The sequence below is a fragment of the Acartia tonsa genome, chromosome 1, assembly GCF_053477335.1.
Source record: "Acartia tonsa isolate MP-2025a chromosome 1, ASM5347733v1, whole genome shotgun sequence".
Classification (NCBI taxonomy): domain Eukaryota; kingdom Metazoa; phylum Arthropoda; class Copepoda; order Calanoida; family Acartiidae; genus Acartia; species Acartia tonsa.
This window is the reverse complement of record NC_137260.1, coordinates 28,949,641-28,971,629: the sequence shown is the minus strand read 5'-3', so window position 1 is coordinate 28,971,629 and position 21,989 is coordinate 28,949,641. Positions and strand designations below refer to the sequence as shown.

Sequence of the window (21,989 nt, the reverse complement as noted above, 5' to 3'; positions counted from 1 at the left end):
AACCGATTGGTGTTTCCATTATAGAGAAGCTAGGTATTTCGATGGTTTTAGGCTATTATAACCTTTAGGCTAATGTCGTGGGCTGGTTTAAGGCTGTTTTTTCTCTAAGGGTGTCCCATAGTGTAGTGGTTAGCGCAACACGCTGTGGTGGGGAGAAACCGAGTTCAAGTCACCACATAGACTTTGCACTTGGTTGACAAATGCTGTCGCAATTTGTCAGATTATGATCACGCAACCCTCCTTGAGATGCCCTAAGATTGTAAGGAGGGAGATTTGTAGGAAGTTAGGATTCTACCAATCAAGCAGCATTAACCATGCTTTCCCTCGTCCATGCTCCTCGTACGAGAGTGCCATTAATTAGGGTGGCTTTATATGGAACACCTGCCAAAACTCTAGGCCAGGTTGATGTAATAATTGAGTAGCTTCCACGAGAATTGCGGGTCAGCTTGTAGTGTTACATAGAATACAATCAGCTGTGCGCGAAGCTTGCCAATCTATGATTGGCCAATGGATTCTCACTTCCAGTCTCCTTGTGCATCTGAGTCCTAACTTTATTTAGAGAATGAGAGTTACAACAAATTCAGTAGGTACAACACATTGAGTTTGAGAGTCACAAAAAAAATGATGCAACAGTTGAGTTAATAACATTTTGTACAGTGTGTTTTTTTTGTGAGAACTTTTTTGAAAGCAATTTTACCCCACTTATAGTTATCAGAATTTAATGATTGATGGCTTATTTTCTTCGTTTTTTAATGCAATTAATAGAACAACAACAAAATATTTCAGTTTTTATTTAAAAAGTACAGTAAAATCTAAAATTCAAAACTTAGGTGTCAACATCTAAAAATGGTTTTAGCGCATTTTCATATACCTAAATCTTCTACCCTTGGATTTTCTGTAGTCGACTTTGGGGGGCTAGTACTCCCTCCCTGGTTGAGATGTGACCTTCAAACTTTGATATGTTCTAGTACATGTCCCTAATAGTATCTGTATGCATTTTTAGTTCTATATCTCAACTTTAAAGTGTTTAGCAGCCATTCTTGCAAAAGATTGAATATTTGAGCATAAGAAAAATGCGCTAAAACCATTTTTAGACGTTGACACCTAAGTTTTGAATTTTAGATTTTACTGTACTTTTTAAATAAAAACTGAAATATTTTTTTGTGTTCTATTAATTGCATTAAAAAACGAAGAAAATAAGCCATTAATCATTAAATTCTGATAACTATAAGTGGGGTAAAATTGCTTTCAAAAAAGATCTCATAAAAAAACCCACTGTATATACCACATTCCTCATGGCATAAAAGAAAAATCGAAGTACCAAGTGAATTATAAAGGGGATGTAAATTGTCAGAATTAAATTTTTGAAGCATTTTCTGATTCTTTCTACGATAGCACCCAAGTCATTAGTGACAGAAGGACGAAAATGTATACAAAATATTTTTTAAACCTCATTTAGAGTGATGGAAAGGTGACTAAAAATGATCATACACACATAAAAAATACATATATGTGAAATGGAGGATTTTTATTTGTTAGAAGCTGTTATCTGTAATGACTGTTTTAATTTTTTAAATGTTTGTTTACATACTGTTAAAAAGGTAGCCTTTAAGAAACTTAAATACGTTTGATAATCTAATATTCACCCATCGAACTATTATATAAAGATCATTATTTATAACTAATTTTCTTGAAGAGAAAACTAGAAAATATTAGTTTAATCCACTTCAAATATAGTCCAAGAAAAAAAAACAATAATATTTTACAGTGAATATAATGTTACTAACAACATAACGTACACACGTTTGGAAAAAGATAAGCCTATTATATATTTCCAATAATGAAAATAAATGTCTTTTTAATACAATTTATAAGTTTTATCATAATGGCCGAAAACTTTAAGAACAAAAAAATAGTTGTAGAATCTCAGGAAAACAGGTATTAAAATTTAAAACATTCAGAAAAAACCATAAATAAGACAAGAATTTTAAAAAATACAGCAACTGGCACATAAAAAATGAATTTGCTTTTAATTGTTAAATTACAATATTAAATAAAATAAATGGTTGGATTTATATTCTGATATGATTTTACGAAGAGCTACCTCAAAATTAACTTGATTACACTAAACTTTAAGCAGTAAAAAACCTCTTCACTCCAAGGATTTAAAACAATTGTTGCCTTATAAAAACTTATTTGTAAATGCCGGCTTTATTTATAGCTGCAATACCCAAGTAAAGTTTTTTTCAGCTATTTTTTAAAAACGTAAAGCTATATTTATAAGGCCGTCAATGGCAGTTAAGAGTCGTTCTGGTAGTTATAGGTTTCTAGTTGTATTTTGTATTTTAAGTGTTTGGCAAACTAGCTGTTAAAACATTAATTCGTTAGTATGTCAGACATGATTAACACTTAATTAAATGCCATATATTTAGTTATTTAAAATACATTAACTAAATAAAAATGTATGTCAACACATTGTTGAATTAGATTTGATAGTGAGGATATTAGTTGTATTACCATCATACATACTATACAGTATACATAAATAATGGTTGGTAAAATTGATTTTCAATAAAAACTGCACAACAAATCATAACATATAATACTCACAAAGTAATAAAACATAATATTCTATACAGCTTTCACTTTGAAACTAATAAATATTTGCTTGTACCATAATTGTTACGTGGTAAAGTAAGATACACATGTATGATATTATGATATATATTTGAATATGTAGTTATTACTTTCCTATTCACCTTTATACCCTCCACCTCGATATCACATACAATTTCACACACCTTTGCTTTAAATTCATGATAATTTCTTCAAGTGTCAGTGCATATGTGTGTGTTTGTGTGTGTGTGTGTGTTTGTGTGTGTGTATGTTTAGAGATAGTAGGCACTACACAGGTCACAGACTGTGTGTGTGTGTGATGGTCTTGTCTGCTACAAATTTGACAGCTGGCTTCTACCTTTGGACCCGAGAATTCTATTTTTTCACAAATCTTGTTTTATCAACATTTAAAAAAAAATTATTAAAACAAAGGATTATAAGAAAAATTCTTAAATACTAAATTTTGAAATATACCTTTTATATTACCAAGAAAGTTATTTGACAATGACAAAAAAAAGTGGAGATTATTTTAATCAATCCAGAGCCCTTTGTGAAAATTAGCAGACAAAAAAGTTTCTCCAAAATATTAGCGGACAATACAAGCATTTTAAAAGCATAACAATAACAAAATAAACGGAATTTGAGATATAGCAAAAAAATTTGTGTTATTTTTTTTTGAGTTTATTTCATATGGGTGAAAATAAAGATAATTTACGATGTGTTAAAAACTTTAAAGTGAATTAGAAATTTTGAATACCACGTCATCATATGTAGAAATTAACACACGTAATGTTAATATTATTTCTAGTTTTTGTTTATCGGTGCATAGTGAAATTAATACTGAATATAACGTTTATTTAATCAGGTTTTTTATCTTACCTTTTAAATTTTGACAATGGTATTTTTTTATAGTTAACAACTGAAGTCACATATTACGGTTGTATTTAAATATTTTCTAACATTTCTATAATCATTTGTCTAAATTTAAAAATTGAACTTTTTACTAATTTTATTATTTGCGCAGTTTAACAATTCCCCTATGTCCTGCAAACAATCTTTGCCCTGTAGGACATCTCTTTTCTATAAATGATTTTTTGTAATTTTAAATTGTATCCAGTTAGAAAAATGTAAATTAACTAGATAAATAAAGTTTCTAAGTTTTAGTTCATGAAAGTTAATACCTAACAAAGACACCAAACCTAAACTCTTGAATTTATAAATAACTAATAAGGTTTCTGATCTAATAATTGTGAGTTTTACATTTAGTTTTCTAAAATTTGCTAATATTTTTTCTTCTGCAGATTCCAAGATAATAAATAAAAATGAAAATAGATATATTGATATATGTTTTTTGTTCCATATTGCATACAACTTTGGGTCAAGACTATTATAAGGTAATTTTACATTTATTATTAGTGTAGCTACACTGCACTACAACTAATATCAGTATTTGATTTGATACCTTCGTAATACAGTTAAACTGTTTTTAAACTATTTTTAAAAGGTATATTAAAAATATACTTTGACATCTGTAGAATCATACTGCAAAGCCAAAAATGAGAACAATTGCCCACATCAATTTTTATTATGATTTTAAAGTTTATTTTTTACTATGGATTAAATAATTTTTACTGAATCGTGATGTTTCTTCCCTTTGTAGGTAAAATGCTCAGCTTTTAGAGTGTCTTGCTTCGTAAATATTGTATGCTAGTATACTGTAAATTTAGGTCTTTTGATTTTATCTATCAATACTAATTAAAAATTAATTCTTTACAATATATCAATGAATTAACATAAGAATGTTTCATGTCTATTATATTTTAAAACACATAAAAATTGGCTGTAAAGGGTTAAATAAATTAAGATGACAACAAATGTTTATGCAATACAACAAATTTATTTTTGTCACATATACAAATATGATATAAAATAAGATTATTCAATAGAAATAGGAGAGTAGAAGAATATTCTGAACCCTTTTTTCGTCAAATCTAAGAGAGAACATTCCTAGCAGACAAAAGTATTGTTTACTTTCGACTCAAGCTGATGTAGATTCTTAAAAAATGATAGACTCGCTATTCGATAGTGAGGCAAAATTATTTTTGTGAAAAATCATCCAAAAGCACATTAAAAATCTACAAAAATTAAACAAAATCATATGTTAATAACCCTCTTAAGATTTTATTTCATTTTTGTAAATTTTTTTATTCGATTTTGGAGGATTTTTCACAAAAATAATTTTGCCTCACCAGCGAGTTGCCAGCCTAACTTTTTTTTTAAGAATCCAACTTTGTTTCAAGCTTTCAAATTGTAAACGAAATTTTTGGGCAATTAATTTTGATTCCGCAAAGCTTTCTACTAAGAAAATATACTGTTGACAGCTGACTTTTATGTATGTATGAAATGAAAAAAACATGCCTTCGTAGGAAAATGTGTACATAATTTCAACCAATGAGATCCAATGTAAATTCCGATGCGATTCTCCTATTGGCTCAATCAGACATTCCCTCTCTTTCTTAGTACCTTTATTGATTATTCAAACATATTTTTAGAAATATTTTTAAAAAGTATGTATCTTTTATAAGTAGGGTTTTCATTCTTTTCATTTTTATTGAATAAAATTATTTAACTACGTTTGAAATAAGTCACTTTGTGAAAACACTCTTTCGGAAATTCTAATTTCTTATTGGTTTAAATTCAGCATTATGTTTTTTATTGTATTATGTCAGATTTTTCAATGAAATTAATTGTTTTAGAAAAAAAAAATATTTCCATTGAACAGAGTAATGTTTTTTTTATTGTATCAGTAGGTATAAAGTGAATTATATAAAATTGTTCACTAAGTTACAATATTACACGAAGTAAAAAAAGACCTTCTGATCTGATAAAAATGACCAGAGCAACAGTAAAAATTAATTTTTAAATCCCCCCAAAAAAGTTTATTGGGGACTTAATTTAAATTTGGGCTCTGCAGTCTGATTCTATAGGTGTTCTAGTATATTTTTGACCCCCCATTCAAAAATAGTTTAAAAACAGTTTAATACAAGTTTTTTTTTCTCGTATTCATTCGAATCCGGTGGATAGGAACCGGTTCTCATCCATTCGAAAAAACTATGTCTAGCATCGTATTATATCCAGTTTTCTACGAATATAGAAATGTACAATCATAAGATTAAAACTAGTTTTTTTAGCCGGTGCCTTCGGCACCACGGGGCTAAAAAAACTAGTTTTAATCTTATAATTGTACATTCTATATCCGCGGAAAGCCGTTTATAATACGATACGAGAAATAACTATTATCAGTTTTAAGTTTTATTTATTTTTGTACTCAGGTAAAAACAACAACAAAAGTGACCTATAAGTTATTATAAGTAAATAGTTATTTTTTATATCAGTCTATTTTTTACTTTACATTAAGGAACATAAAATATAATCGTCAAAGTTAACCTACCTAATAAACATTGATAAAAATTTCTTTAAATTATCATTTATTATCCTGAATGGTCATTTTAATTTTTAATTTCCATATTTTACAGGTATTGGGACTCGAACGTGGTGCTACAGAGAAAGAAATCAAGAAGGCTTTCAGATCCTTGGCATTAAAATACCACCCAGATAAAAGTAAAGACCCAGATGCTGTAAACAAATTCAGGTAATATATATGTAGTTTTTATGTTTTTTTTTATAGTCCAGCTACTATAAGTATTAGTTTAATTTTTAAAAGGGTCTTCTTTATTTATACCTGCAGTGTCGATAGGATTTATACAGCTTGATTTATTTTAATATTTTTTTCTTATTTAAGGTTAGGTCAAATAAAGGTTTTAAGTGCCCCCCCCCCCCCCCCGGGAAATTTTTCATAGCAATAGTGCCCCTCAGAGTTAGGGCTATTTGTTGGGATTAGAAATATCTTTTTTTTTCTTCAAAAATTGGGATTGATTTAGTGGTCAAAAATAGGTTTGGGTGAAAGCACCTATCTTCATAATCAACTTTACTTACGCTACAATTCATCATTCTCTCTGATAATATAAATTTGTAAGGATGTTAGACTCATATCATATTTCAATCAAAGTCATTGTGTCAAATTAATTTTCTGCATTAAGATAATCAAGACAAAGTAAATCCAATTTTATTAACTTCGTTATACCTAACACTGTAAAGGAGATAAATCAGAAAAACCTTTTGGATTATTACAGAGTTTAATTTTATATTCTCTGTACTGTCCAACAAATTATTCTGGCTTCAAAATTTAGAGGCGTGCTGAGTAATGTCAAAGACCCTCTTAAAATTGAAATTAGAAAGGCTTGCTTTACCAATTTTTCACTCGCTAGTTGTTTCAAACCTCTCTGGTTAATCGCTGTGCACTCCATTGCTTCAAATGTAGCATGACCTACATAAAAATATTTACAGGACTGTAGCTGAGGCTTATGAAGTTCTACGAGATCCTGTAAGAAGGAAACAATATGAAGAAATGGGGCATCAAGGAATTTGATTTATTCTTTAGAATGCATTAAGGAAAATTAAAAACTAGTGTTTCCCCGCATATTTTAGATAATTTATTAAAAAGTTGGCTTCAAGTCATAGATATTTTCCAAATCAAACCTAACAACATAAGGCATAATCTGGTTTCGTTTGAATATAAAAGAAATTTCCTATTCTCTTATACAAACCCCAAACTCACAATGATATCTAATCCTAAAGAATAATTGCTTTGCCCAAAGGTTTCTACACCAATACTGGTTATCAGCCTAATACTGAAGATTTCAAGGATTTGTTTAAAGATTTTGAAGATTTGTTCAAGGTAAGTTTTTGTTTGGTAAAGTTCGGCTTTATCAATGCCTACTTTCAACTACTTTGTTTTACGCTAAAATATGCTCAAATTCCACTTTAAAAAATTAGTTTATTTGATTTGTTCTAAAAGCAATTTTTTCACTAGAGGCTTTTCCCGATCAGAATTAAATTTTAATTTCAAGAAATTAAAAAGTATCCAGAAAACTAAGTAAAGGAGCATCAAATCAGTGCTAAGATACATAATACATTTTTTAGATCAGACAGACAGACATCAAATATCGTACAGGAATAGTTATTTATCGCATCGTATAATATACAGCTTTCCGCGGATATTAAAACTAAAAATTATAAGATTTTAAAACAAGTTTTGTTAGCCCCGAGGGGACGAAGGCCGGGCTTACATAACTGATATTTATCTTATTGTTTTCATTTAAATATTGATTTTTCAGTATGGCTTAGAAGTTAGAACCAGTTCTAATACAGCGGATAATAATCGATTTCGAAGCCATTATATATTTATGTTCCCCATTATAAAAAAAAAAAACATTTACTTTCAGGAATTTGGACCGATGGAGGATTTTTTCAAGCAGCATTTTGCCCAACACAAAATTCAGACAGAAATGCATGGCGGAGTTTTTAATTTTGGCAGTGATATCAACTTTGAAGATATGATAAATATAGGGGTAAGTTTGATAGAGATTTTGTACCCGAAGAGAAACTAATTAGATTTTAAGTCAAACTATGAAGCATGCTAAATAGCAGACAACCAATCTTTCGGTATCATGACAATTGTCAGATATCCTAACTTGTGCATGGTAATAAGTTACCCTTGTGTTAGGGGAGAGGCAATCCACCTACGCTTGCTAGTGGGGCTTATTTGTCAAATAAGGCAGCAAGTCGCTCTAACTGTCATAAACTAAAATTATTTAAAGTTTGGGTATACCTGTGATAGATTTTGAAGACAGGTATACCTACACATTGATGTGATCCAAGCTTTTGTTATAATTTTTCATACATTTATTTAAATAGGATGATGTAGAAAACTTGCACGAGCATATCCACACCCGCGGAGCCGACATACTAAAAGACATCCCAGCTACCGAAAACAAGGGAGGCAAGAAATGTAAAACCTTTACAAAGAAAGTTGGCAACTCTGTGACAACCTATACAGAGTGTACTGAAGAACACGAGACTGTGCACAAACACAATCCAAATATTGATGGGGGTCATGGGAAACATCCCCATATCGAATTTTGAACCTCTGGATAATTTTGTGCTTGTTATACGCAAAGTTTTGTAATACTAAATGCGCTGTGATGAAATTACCTAAACATTTTGTTGCTTTGGTTTTTATTTTAAATATTTAATTTTTGGATCAAGTCGAATATACGAAGGAAGGTATTTGTTATCTCTTTACGAATTAAACCGCCTAGTTCGGGTCATTGTTACAAACGGCATAGCCTGGTTTATAAATAATTTATAATTTTAAAGCCTAATAATTTACAGAAAGCACATTGTTGGAGAAAACGTGTCTTAATTACGCCGCCGTTTTATCATTTTTAAAATATGCTTTATAGAGTTTTTGTTTTTTTTACGGCCCTATGGTTCACGCAAATCCACGATATTCGGCCAGTCGTTTGCCAGTAAGCAGCCATCAAAAATGATCAAAATAATATCTTCCTTTGCATATCCAACCCTATCTAAATTTTCTACTTAAACAGCATAAGATACTTGGTCTTTTTCTAAAGATTGTAAATTGCAGATTATGAATTCGCCTTTTCAAATTTAGAATGTGTGATCTTTTTAAAGTTTCTATTTTAATAAGTCAAAGTTTATTGGCTCTTAGACCCATGAAAGTAATGAAGCCATCGTGGTTTAATCTTATTTTTGATTATAGAAACTATCCACAATCCATAGAAACTAAGTTACCTTCGAAATAAAAAGAAGAAACATTTTAACCCATCAATCTTTACTAGCATAATAAAAAAATGTTGTTTTTATCAGTTTTTCTATTTTAAATGTCGTCATATTTGATAAGCATCTGTTAACATTTTAAAATTTGGTTTTAAATCAAAATAGAATAAGGACTTTTTGCAGATTTATTAAGGATAACGCCGCACCCAATGAAAAAAACGAATATCCTTCCAATTCTGCTTTAAAGAACTTCTGTCTTTTGTACCAAATTGAGTTTTAATGATATTCTTGTAAATAATGAAATTGCAATAAAATTATTATTTTCTAAAAACAGTATTTATTCACACATATTTTGATTTTAAAGCACAAATACAATTACATACAATAATAAATGTTATTCATCAATTAATTGTTTTATCACCCCGAATGCTTAACTACAGTAAAATACAGTAAAACATACATTATACAGTGAAATTGAAGGGGAAGTAGGAATAATCAGAATTTTTACTTTTTACTTTTTTCGTGCTTTGACATTGATTGAAGTCTGATATAGCATTTCTACTTCCAGTTCAAATGAACTGTAATTACTACTACTTATAATATGAATGAAAATGTACAAAGAATCAAAGATGGCAGTTGCAATTCTAAACGCAGTTTTCATGAATATTTGTAATCACAAGACAAGATAGAAGGAAAAATTTGTTCCTAATAAGAATGGAAATTTTGTGAATATGGCTTCTGGTCTGTTTAAAGAATATGACCATAGCATATTTTTATCATATTAACATCTGTTTTTAATATTTAGCATGCTTCGAATTCTCCAAGAATCTAAAAAATAAAATTAAACATAGTTTAATTAGAAATACTATATAGATAAGGATATAGAATATTTTGATATTGTGACAGGGATTTTTTGTCGTCAATTTAGGTTGCTAATGTAGTCCTTAGATATTGGTGCATACGATCATCCATGGTCATATACAACAAAAACCAAGTTTTACCCCCCATAAAATATCCAGATTTTCGATAATTTCAAATGGAATAAAGTTGATGACTCGTAGTCGATAAAAAATGATGACCTCTCCAATTCCATATTCCCCCCAAATATTTTTAAAGATTTATTTCGCTTGTTGGTTATACTTTATACCTGACTCTAATCAGAAACAGAATGAGAGAAATCAAAAATCTGCGGCCGTAACGAAATTATTCAATTTACTATTCTATCTGCTGATGCTGCAATAAAAACATTAGACGAAATTACATTAGTTTTGGAATAGTAACGCTTCTAAAATTAAAACATTTATTACCTTGTATTTTGTCTAAGAATTCCGGTCAACTTCTGGTTGTTATCAAACTGAGATTTGATCTCTCTATCATGGTTGCTCAGCCTCTTTCTTGTATCCATGCATCTATATTACAAACCAGGGTCACAATATACATGACAGGGTCATATAGCAGATGTTTAGTTGTCAAAAAAAAATTTGCAAAATAAATTAAAAATCCTTTATGATAAGATAAGTTTCCATATCTTTAGAAGCATGAACGACAAAACAATGGCCATAGAAATCTTTACTGAAAAAATCAGCTCTTTATCGAGTTACGGTCTGATTGGGTGACGGATAACTAACTGACATACGAACGGACAGACTGGCTGACAGACAAAGTAAATTATAGACTAGCCAAGAAATTGCTACCTTTGATCAAGACTTAGAGCAAGTTGCTTGTTCTTATGATCTTCCTCTAGCTTGTGCAGATGAGCTTCAAGTTCTGTCAAGGTTTCCCTGTTAAAATAGGTTAAGATAGATTAAACTTCATTATTTTTTTATTATCTTTAATTTTCTATCGGAAGGGTTTCTCTGTTCAATTTGAAACAAATTTGAAGTGGAGGGAGTGTATGAAGTGGAGGGAGAGTACATTAGACTTTAAATTATACTAGTCTTCAAAGTTTTATTGACACGTTTTCTAGTTAGATGGCTAAAAAACTTATATAATCTTTATAATATATTGATTATTAGTGTCTAAACTTTTGCACCAATTATTAAAATCTACAAAGGGTGGATTTTTGTTAAAATTACAATTTTGAATTACAGTAAATCTACTATATAATTATATTACCTAGAATGGTCCAGCTTCTCAGTGAGCCTATGAATAGTTTCCTTGAGTGTTTCAACCTCTTGAATAAGACCATGCATAGGTTCATCAGAGCATAGCTCCACGTGGGGTCTGTTTGTCCTGTTCTCCAGCCTCGTCTCAGCCAGCTTCAGTGGGTTGGTCTTGGCCTTGATGGCTAGCTCCATGTCTCGGATGTTGTTCTCCTGCTCCTCTATTTCCTGTCGTGTCTGAAATTTAAAAAAAATGATGCTTAGTTTAGAGAATAGTTACAAATCATAAATTTTTATAACGGCACGAACTGAATCAAAGCTGTTAAGGAAAACCCTTATGTTCTAGAGTGTCATGAAATTTGTTTACTGAAGCTTGATAAAAAATTGAAGGCTGCATTAACATATGCTGAATTAACTGTCTAAAATCTTTACAAAAAAGTTTTTTCTTTCCTTACCATCTGAATGCTTATTATGTCCATAAGTAAAGCGTATTCCCAAGTAACAGGGTAGCTTCGACAATTATAAAACAAGGATGACAACATTTATTAAAACCACTGGAAATACGTACATATTTAGATCTGTTTATAAAAAGGCTTAGCTTATACCGTTTTGCCTAATCTTCCCAAGAATACTTCGACTTTCTATCAATATTGATAATATGTGTAGAGTTGATGCACTGTTACAGATATCATCTTATCAAGTCTTTAATCTATTTAACAATTCTAAAATTTCTAAATTATCCATTATTGCAATACGATATTGACGTGGGTATAAAAACGGAGGAAACTTAAGTGTAAAAAACTTTGATTTAAAAAATTAAAACTTACAGTCTTCATCTGGTATTCTAGCTCCTCCTTAGCTCTCTTCATCTCATAATGACGCTTACGGAAGTCAAAGTTGGTGGCATCTTGTTGCACTCTACAACAAAATATTAAGATTTAGCATTGGCTTAATTTATCACAGTTTTCATTTAGTTTTTATAAATGTATATGTTCAATTATTGATTAAAAAAGATATGTAAAGTACAGATTTTAGATCCAAATATAAATGAAATTGTTTGTTACAGAGAAAATCTTTATTTTATTAAATTTGGCCAAGATAGATAGATAGTTGGCCAAGAACCCGAAAAGCTAGATTAAAATATGATTGTAATCAAATTTTGTAACATAAAAATGCAAGAAAACTGAATAAATTATTATATCTCCTTGTTAATCTAAGAATACTCTTAAATGTATTTCATCCAAAATATCATAAATCTTTTTACAAGTTTTTCTGTGAAATTGATATTGATTGCTGAATAGAATTGAAATACCTAAGATCATTGCTTGTCTGCTCAATGGTATGGAAGATCATCTCCCTGAGCCTCTGGCTCTCCGCCATGGCCGCCTCTGCCTTCATCTTGTTGCTCTCAGAGTGGGTGAACCAAGTCTCTGGCATAACACTCCTAAAGAAGTGTTAAATTAACTGGGTTTTTCCTACTTTTCACCAGTAGCACAAAGGGCGTCCTTAAAATTGCTAGATATTATTATCCCAAGGTCCCTAAAACCCTAAATTTTAAGGAGGGGTCTGAAACTTTCGAGCCATTTTACTCTCCCGCCCCACCGATCCACAAAAAAGCTTGAATGTCCTTGAGCAGCATGTGTATTTTTCTATAATATTTTTTATGATAAAATTGAACAGACCTGGTCCTGATAATAAATTTTCATGCTTCCACCAAATTGTACACATTATGAAAAGTGTAAGCAATTTAAAATTGTATGGGCCAAGTTCCTAAATTTCACCATAAAATTTTAATTTATATTCAAATCAAAAGGTTTGTAGAAACTCAATTTCATAATTAAGTTCCCTTTGAATTGTATGTTTTCTAATGCACATTCACGTGTCTTTACATATGATTAAGTAATATGTTTAATAGTTTATCTACCTACTAGCGGCTTCGCCCCTAGCCTCTAGGGGCTTTGCCCCATGAGGTAATTGAAAAAAAATGTATTTCTGGTACTGCTAATTTTATGTGAAGTAGTTTCCCCAGAATTTTTTTTTTTTTTGGGGGGGGATTTTCATTTTTGGGATGGTTGTGGGTGTTCCCCCCCCCCAAAAGAAAATTTCTTAAAACGACCATAGGACCATTAGGTATATACCCTGAAGAGTAAAATCCGATCGGTTCAGTGGTTACTGAGATCTTAAGCTTCAGACGGACGGAGAGCTACTTTGTATTATAGATAATGTAATGTATATTTCCAACTGAAATACCAACCAACTAATTTTCAAAACTTGTATAGTAGCTAAAAGTCTTTTAAAGTAATAATATCATAATACAAACCTTAAAAATGGATAAAATAACTAAAAAATAAAGGTTGAACAAAATACAAATCAATACTGACCCCTTGGGAATCCTGGTTGCATCTGGCTTGTGGCTGATATTTGCAGATGCTTCTGTCAGGTCAAGTTGCTTCATGTCTATATCCAAGGCATCGTTTTTATCCTAGATTAATCAATAAGTAATTTCGGTGTTTTTAAATTAGAATAATAACATTCATTCATTTTTGAACAAGTTAGTTCAAAAGGAGACACTAAGTCTATTTTGAATTAATTATTTAGTTCAACAAAAATTTACTTTTATAAACATTTCATTTTTATCTTCATCTTCATTTTTCAATTTTAGGAATACTATTTTTTCTCCATTCATACCCCCGAGGCCCCTTCCATTAGGTTACATACAAAAAAAATTTATCCAAACTTTTTATTACATAATTATCCTAATTTTCAGCAATTTCAAGTTTCATTTAATTTATATTTTATACTTCTTCAATTAGATAATAATGTTATAAATGGGTTCCAAATGTGATTACCTTAAGATCTAGCTCTACAACCTCCCTGCATTCCTCCAGCCTCGCCAAACAGTCCCAAGCTTCTTCACATTTAGTCTTCAGCTTATCCTAATAACAAGAACAAAAATGTTACACAGGTATTATGTTGTTCAATGGATGAACTAAAGCATGTAATGTAGTACATTGTGTATAAAAAAAGGCACTCTAAGTTTTTTCTTTTCGTTATAGGTAACGTTAATTTGGAAACTAAAGTATTCAGGGTTTATGCTGACCTTGATATTTTCAATGAGCTGAACTTCATTGTTAAGCTGAGCCTCAACTTCATCTTTAACCACATCAAACTCTTGTCTCTCCTCGCGAGTGTTGATATTCTCCAGGGCTATTTCAAGTGGCAGGTTCTGAAAAGGTAATTGTTTAGTGATTTTTTGTTGTTAAAAAAAAGATTTATTCAAAGAAATATGTCTACTAAACCGAAGAGTTTTTTATTTTTTTTTATTTTTTGAAAGCTAAGCTCTTCTATAATTAGGGTAGGTACGTCCGTAACGGATAGCTGTTTTTGTTAAATTAGGCATGTTAGAATTGTCCTATCGATTTCAAACCTTGCATGATGATTCCTGAAGCAGTTAGGTACGATTTAGGAAGCGTAGCAACTCTGTAATCGTTATCAGAATGTTCCTCACGTCCATTTGAAATATGTAAATTTTTTACTTTTTTAATAACAATTTTTTATGTGATATAATAATCCGATTCATCTGAGTTTTGGAGTACTGATTCCTATTATAATAAGGTACAATATTATAATCGAAGCATCTCTATAGTCAAGTCCAAAAAATGACAGTATGTCCTTAACCAGTACTCTGTATTTAAGAAGTTTTGCAACATATTTACGTAGAATTTTGTCAAAACTTATATATTTATATTTTGTATATTCAGTTCTGAAACTCGGCTGTCATACCGTTATAGAGCTTAGCATTTATGGATGTTGTCATCCTTGTTTTAACTACATATTTCATTATTTTAATAAGGAGAAGGTTATAATACAATGCTTTTCTTACGAATTACCAGGTTGTAGACTATTTTTAAGCCCTTAGTTTCAAACTTTTTAACTCTTTACCTTTCAACTGCAGTTATAGGCCGGAGACTAGGGGAATGTACTATGTACTTCATAGTATATGACCCCATTATTGACAATTGATATTTATGATTTATTAACTTTTACTTGGTTTGATAACCTATTTCTAACATAAGACCATAAATGTTATAATCTTTAATGACATAGTATGTCTTATTGCAAGTTAGGTATAAGAATTCAGGTTACCTTGGCCTCCAGAGCCCGTTCACAGGCCTCTTTAGCATCCTTCTGTACAGATATCTCCAGGTTCAAATCTCTCAAACATTGATCTAACTTGTCTCTCCATTCAGTAATGTTCCGAACTCTAAAAAATAAATTCCTGTAACCACTATTTTCACTAATTCCTTAAATTTCCTGCATTTTATGAATGACTATCGACAATCAAAATATTAAGTGTTAACTTTGATTAGCGAAAATTCAAAGGCGAAATAGGTTTTTCAGGAAAAAAGAATATACCTAACATATATAAACCCATTCTTCTTTCTACTAAACTACTTATTTCCTTTTTTGGGGTTATCTTAATCTAATTCTATTTTCACCTTTCATTAAGCTTGACATTATTCTCATAGTTGAACCACTTCGTTTTGGCCTCTGCATCGATCCTAAGCTGCTTAGCCTCCTGGCGCAGTGCGTGACTGTAGTCCCGTGTGTTCCTCGACACATCTGAAAGCTTGTTGTTCCTGGCGTGCCAGTCTGGAGGTGCATAGCGGCCAACAGGACGCTCCACGGTGCGGGTAATTGTACTTGACATATTCAGGCTTCTCTAAAAAGCTTTAATTTAAGAAAAAGAAAAAAATATTAAGTACTAAAACTAAATCCATTATTAATTAAGTTACTTCATTAGATCATTATTATAATTTGTTTAAAAGTTTATTTGTTTTCAATGCAATGTGAGAAATATAAATTTTTAATGGTTTTTTGACTTTAGCAACATGTTGATTTATATTCATTTATTTCATCAATATTAATAAAAATAGATTAACACAAATGTTTTAACAAATGCGAACAGGTTTCTTTTTATAACTGTACACTTTACTATAAAAAAATATGATAAAAATGACAGAAAAGTACATCAAAATGTATAAAATAAATGAATAATTGAATGGTACTAAAATTTTTGTCAAAATGGCTGCTCTAGTGTCTGCTGCTCTCAAGAACTAGAACATTCCTTACAAAAATGGAATATTGCGTTCCAGCAATTAAACCAATTATATAAAATAGCTTAGGACAAAATGTCTGTTATCGGTGGGTTGTCGCGTTTATGTTTTTCTACGTTAAGTGATGCAAACTGCTGCTAATGTAAGCTGGGATTTAATTGTAGAATGATGGGGAAATACCCAGGCCGATAAACGGACAACTTAATTCGAAATTTCCAAATGGTTTGGTTTACTAAACAAGGTCGTGCAATCAAAGTCTTTTTTTTATTAAACATTACTCAACAAAATGCTTGGTAAATATTTACCATATTACTTCGATTAATGAATCTGTATTAATATGACTGTTTATTAAATGTTAATTGCTTAAACGTCAAAATACCATTAAAATAATATTATTATTGCAATCTGCAATTATTTTATTTTCTAAATATATTTTTAATTCAAATTTTTATAAATATCATATCATTTAATTAATAGTATGTTTGATAAAATTTCTTCTTTTATTCAATTCTTTTTAAAGAGAAATATATTCCCCTTATTGGTTTAGAGTGTTTGATCAATGGGCTTTTCCATGGCAATTGTTCTACAGCTCAGCTGTTGATAAATAAAATATCCCTTACATTTCCAGGATAGTTTTTTAAGGGTAGAAATTAATGTGTTTATTTTTATTTCTGTTAAATATAATATTTACATAAGATTATGATAAGAATGCATAGTTAGATCTCTTGTTACATCAGGTATTTTTACCATTATGTCTTTTATACCATTAGAACTTTTGTTTATCAGGTTCCTTTATGACGTTTGTCAATTGAATCTTCTTTCTCAAGGCCATAAACATACCATAGTAATAGTTTGTGATAATAACAAGAAAATAGGAGGTAAATTAGATGTTATTACAACATGCTAATAATGAGTCAAAAATAGTCACTCTTTCTACTAGAATGCCACATAATTGACATTTGTGTGCTGACACAATACAACGAATATTAAGCTGTTATGCAATATTTATCCCTGAAATTCAATTTGGACTAATATCTGATTGTTGTTCATTATGGGATAGGTTTTGTATAACATATGTTATTGACCTTGTTAACACTATAACATGTTAGTATGATATCCTTGATTTTCTAATAATACTAAACTTGCTATAACTAACTTTAAGCAACTTTCATCAATAGACTAAATAGAAAGGATTGGCAGCCACATCCGCCACCAGTTAGTATGCCGTTTTAATTTGGACAATCTTCAGTCTCAAAATGGTTGATTATTACGAAAAAAAAGAAAAAGTAAAAAAAAACATGGATGACAACATCCATAAAAGCAAAGCTCTTAGATGGAAGAACAAACGAGCATTAATACTTTTAGAGTGTCTGAACTGAATAAGCAGAATTAATGCATAATATACAAAAGGCCTTGTAAGTGAAGTTGCAAATACATAATATTGTTTAAGGATATACCTACACTTTTAGGACTTGATTATAGAGATGCTTCGCTTATAGCATTGTACCTTGTAATAGGAAATAGTATACAAAAAATCAGACGAATCAGATAATTTTATCATAGAAAAATTAGTTGTTAAAAAGTAAAAAGTCAGCATGCTTTACGGAACGCACGGACTTTCTGGTAACGATTAAAGAGTTGCAGCGCTTTCTAGGTCGTTCCTAACTGATAAGAATCATCATGCAAAGTGTGAAATCGATAGGACAATCATAACCTGTTTAAATTAACGAAAAGAGCTAACCGTTACTGACGGACGGACCGACCTTAATTATAGAAAAACTTTCCTTTAGAAAGGTTTTGAAGCTAACAATTATCGGAAAAATTATTTTGTAACGTAAGTATGAAAGTATGAAAAACAAAATTAACTGACTGACCAACCAAGTGACTTGCAGAGTAGCTCCTCAAATAAATTATAAAAAGTATTCTAATTATTTTTATTAATTCTATCACAGTTACAAAATAATGGTAAGTTCAATACAAATATAGACATTAAAATTAGTAAATTAACTAAAATTAATATGACTAGTTAATAGGTTAATAACAAATTATTTACAAACAATTTAGTAAAAGTTAACATAAAATATAATTGAGTAAGTAAAGTACAGAAAAAAAATTTCAAATATGAAAATTAAGTAGTTCATTAAAATATAATTTGACTTAAAAGTGTGTAAAAAACGAATATTGTTTAACTTTACTACAAGGTCAAAATATAAAAAAGAAAGCAAAATTTATAGAAACATTGAAAATATTTTGAGCAAAAATTTGAAGTAAACAAAGCATTTAATAAGGAAAGAATATAAATTACGTGAGTTAAAAAAAAAGAATAAACCATTTCAATTGAATCATTAAAGGTAAGATAAGAGATAGTATTCCCAGGAATTTAGGACAATTCCAAAAATGTATACACGCCCAGTTTCTGCCATAAAAAGGATTAAACCTTGTGTTTTTAAATGATAAAAAATGCTAATAAATTTGCAAATACTATCTAGGTTAACAAAATCTACACACAACAACATTAGGTCAACATGGACTGTAAGGATATGCAACTAAAAAAGTTTTTTCCCCAATTTGTCTGCTAGTCACATGTGAAATTGTAAGAGAATCAAAATGAAATATTTTTCTGTAAAACATAACAAAATTATTTTCTTATACTAAAAACGCCTTTTCTAAAGATGTGATATCCCTTCTTTGAAATATACACTTTAAATGTTTACATCTTTCAGCCATCTCCTGTATTTTCTTCATATTCATATAAAAGATTAACTTTCACAAGCAAAAAAATCAGAACAATTAAAAATAAAATACACTACTAGAGCGTGGTAAAAATGCCCTAAAGAAAATGTATTATTTACACGCGGCCATAAGCCGACGAATTTTATTTGCTTTCAGAGATCTAAAGAAAAACATAAATTAATGTTGGGAGGAACAACAAGTTGTTTTTTTGCGCCCTTTCTTTTCTTTGCTTTGCTAACCTTAATCTTGTTAGAAGCGAAGCTTTTCTATACTTAGGGTGTGTTTATCTGTCTGTTAGTGCAATAAATTGTAAATTTTGACATATAAAAGTTATCTTTTTTTATATAGTAGTCATGAAGAAAAGTCTAAAGGTGTCATCTGAAAAGGCGAAGAAAGGAGCGATACCATTCGTGATCTAAATCCGCATAAAAATTGTATTTGTTCTAAAACTTGTTTATCCCGAATTATTTAATGAAAGTTTTAATCCTTGTTACACAGGCTTTATAGCGGCCGAGTAAAAATGTTTTCGAGGCATGACAAAACTTCTTTATATCTCAATTAGGACAAAAAATTCGGTAATTAAAATTCAATTCCGTTTATGCTTTTGTTGTGTGTGATTTAATGAGTATTCAGAAAAATATAGAGCAAACATATTAGGGGGAAAATATTTACCAGATTGACCCTATAAACGAAATATTGGTAAATAGATTTTCTAAACACACTTTTATCTTGTTTTGTTTTGTCTAGATAAATATATTATCAACAACATGGAAATTGCTAAAAGTTGAAACATTTATACATTTTAAATCTTTAAGTTTTAAGGGAATTTGCAATAAAAAATCATGTATCGTATCATACACAGTTTTTCACTATAAAAAAGAAAGGAGCCCACACGGGCTAGAAAAATTGTAATTAATCCCATAAATATTTCATTTTACTATCAGCGGAAAAACTGTCAATAATACGATGCGTTAAGTAACTATTATATATCCAAACAATTTTTTTTAGAAAATCTTGGATAACTCGACATCTTCTGGCTTTCTAATCTTGAACTTGCCCTCCCTGTAGATGGGGACATAGTTGTCCACTATAGCGTTCTCGTGACCAGGAGGCTTCAATCTTAGCTCAATTCTTTTCTTTTCCTAGACAAATATTATAGTTTATAATAAGTTTTATTTAATTTCATAAAACTATTTTATGAAGATAAATAGACAGACTTCCTATAAATTTAAAAGTTAAGATTTAGGAAATAATTATTTGACAATTAAAAAAATACTTACTATAATATGATAAAACAAATATATACCTGTAAAGTTAGATAAATAAACGGCCTAATAAACAGGTTATAAATTGAAAACTTTTCCAGTATCGCTTCGAAACAGATTAATATCCTGTGGATTAGAATCGGTTATCAGCCATACTGAAAAATTATACATTGCGTCGTATTTTATCCAGTTTTCTACATTTATAAAAACTGGTTTAAATCTTATAATTGTTCATTTCCATATCCGCGGAAAGCTGTTATAATACGATGGGATAACTAACTATTCCAGTATAAAAAAATAACAATTAAATCCAATTTGTGTAAAAAAAAACTATTTACCTGGCAGGCATACTCGGTTTCATCGACGTCATTCCAGCAGTCAGACTTGTAATCATCTGGCAAAGGTCTTCCCTCATACTCACATAACTTCTTCATAGCTCTACTCTTCACTATCATCGAGTCTATCGAGATTGGCTTCTCCTGTAATATATTATTATTAGGTTGGTGGATGAATGAATGGATAATATATAGAGGCAGATAGGAACACACAGTTATATTTCAATGATTTGCCAGGCCATGTAGCAAAACATTCATTGGTATTAATATTAGACAACATACTACAGACGACATACAACTCATTGATTACAGGATATCTCTAGAAATCTCTCTTAATATTACCGACTCACGTTTAGGCAGAAGTAGGAACATTTTGTTGTTACTTTAAAATTAGTAAGAAGCAATGATGCTTAAGTCTAGAAAAAACGAAGCTCATACAAGTCAATTTTTGGCAGACGATTTCATTAAATTATTAAATATTTATTTTTGTAGATAGCTCATTTAAGATTAAGCAATTTGCATTAAACAAGAATATACGCAAAAGCCAATTCAGCTTTTGATTGACATAAATTACAAAAACGAATATACAAACATACCTTAGTTGTAGAGGTTATAGAGACGCTTAGTCGTTAGCTGTAATAAATATATTAAATATATAACCTGTGGACAGTAAAAAACGTCAGGGGATCCTTCGTTGAATATAATGGCTTGTCTGTTTAAATCTCCGCCATAACAAGTATGTACACAAACCAATACAAGGGGAGCTAACAATTTTAGGGGTAACATTGTTGCTGAAATAACACAAAGTTGCTTTAATTGGCATATAAATAAACTATTGCAAATAAAGAAAATTGCTACGTTTGATAAAATAAGAATAGATACATCGTTTTACTATTAAAGAATACCTTGATATAATTATGATCAGTAAAGAAGGATTAAATCTAATTATAAAATAGCCTAAAACTATCCAGGGAACTAAGTGAAGTTTCCCTAAAAATCATTTTAGTAACTGAAACTCTAAGCTACATACAAAAAATCTTGCTACTTTATATAATAAGATAATGATTTACTTTTCAGATTTTCAAACTATAAAATTAACTATATTATTTTCACTTTAAA

At 30.0% G+C, this 21,989-nt stretch overlaps 3 protein-coding genes across 3 annotated transcripts; 1 reads left to right on the top strand and 2 right to left on the bottom strand.

Annotated features, from left to right (window-relative positions):
* The first annotated feature begins 3,887 nt into the window (after positions 1–3,887).
* On the top strand, positions 3,888–9,723 carry LOC145317088 (dnaJ homolog subfamily B member 9-like). Its single transcript, XM_080157993.1, has 6 exons — positions 3,888–4,010; positions 6,153–6,268; positions 7,024–7,098; positions 7,336–7,414; positions 7,962–8,087; positions 8,434–9,723. Exons 1-6 carry the CDS (start codon positions 3,939–3,941, stop codon positions 8,659–8,661), a joined length of 696 nt encoding a protein of 231 aa, XP_080014119.1. The 5' UTR covers positions 3,888–3,938; the 3' UTR covers positions 8,662–9,723.
* Positions 9,639–16,143, bottom strand: LOC145317084 (tektin-B1). The gene is made up of 11 exons (XM_080157980.1): positions 15,920–16,143; positions 15,567–15,684; positions 14,521–14,646; positions 14,270–14,356; positions 13,802–13,902; positions 12,733–12,864; positions 12,248–12,338; positions 11,434–11,657; positions 11,013–11,099; positions 10,626–10,727; positions 9,639–10,146 (listed from the first exon to the last, which is right to left on the bottom strand). Exons 1-11 carry the CDS (start codon positions 16,129–16,131, stop codon positions 10,113–10,115), a joined length of 1,314 nt encoding a protein of 437 aa, XP_080014106.1. The 5' UTR covers positions 16,132–16,143; the 3' UTR covers positions 9,639–10,112.
* Positions 16,144–18,457: 2,314 nt separating this feature from the next.
* LOC145317078 (uncharacterized) lies at positions 18,458–21,657 on the bottom strand. The gene is made up of 3 exons (XM_080157967.1): positions 21,531–21,657; positions 20,874–21,014; positions 18,458–20,412 (listed from the first exon to the last, which is right to left on the bottom strand). The coding sequence occupies exons 1-3, from the start codon at positions 21,654–21,656 to the stop codon at positions 20,275–20,277; spliced, it is 405 nt and encodes a 134-aa protein (XP_080014093.1). The 5' UTR covers position 21,657; the 3' UTR covers positions 18,458–20,274.
* Positions 21,658–21,989: the final 332 nt, after the last annotated feature.

What these genes read in the sequence shown, in the direction of transcription:
- LOC145317088 (XM_080157993.1), top strand. Translation starts at nt 3,939, where the DNA reads ATGAAAATAGATATATTGATATATGTTTTTTGTTCCATATTGCATACA. An exon ending in TGGGTCAAGACTATTATAAG is followed by an intron (nt 4,011 to 6,152) that starts GTAATTTTACAT and finishes CATATTTTACAG; the next exon opens with GTATTGGGACTCGAACGTGG. An exon ending in AAGATATGATAAATATAGGG is followed by an intron (nt 8,088 to 8,433) that starts GTAAGTTTGATA and finishes TTATTTAAATAG; the next exon opens with GATGATGTAGAAAACTTGCA.
- LOC145317084 (XM_080157980.1), bottom strand. Translation starts at nt 16,131, where the DNA reads ATGTCAAGTACAATTACCCGCACCGTGGAGCGTCCTGTTGGCCGCTAT. An exon ending in GAGAAGCTGGACCATTCTAG is followed by an intron (nt 11,100 to 11,433) that starts GTAATATAATTA and finishes CTATTTTAACAG; the next exon opens with GGAAACCTTGACAGAACTTG. An exon ending in ATTCTTAGACAAAATACAAG is followed by an intron (nt 10,147 to 10,625) that starts GTAATAAATGTT and finishes TTTATTTTTTAG; the next exon opens with ATTCTTGGAGAATTCGAAGC.
- LOC145317078 (XM_080157967.1), bottom strand. Translation starts at nt 21,656, where the DNA reads ATGTTACCCCTAAAATTGTTAGCTCCCCTTGTATTGGTTTGTGTACAT. An exon ending in ACGTTTTTTACTGTCCACAG is followed by an intron (nt 21,015 to 21,530) that starts GTTATATATTTA and finishes AATATATTACAG; the next exon opens with GAGAAGCCAATCTCGATAGA. An exon ending in AAACCGAGTATGCCTGCCAG is followed by an intron (nt 20,413 to 20,873) that starts GTAAATAGTTTT and finishes ATATTTGTCTAG; the next exon opens with GAAAAGAAAAGAATTGAGCT.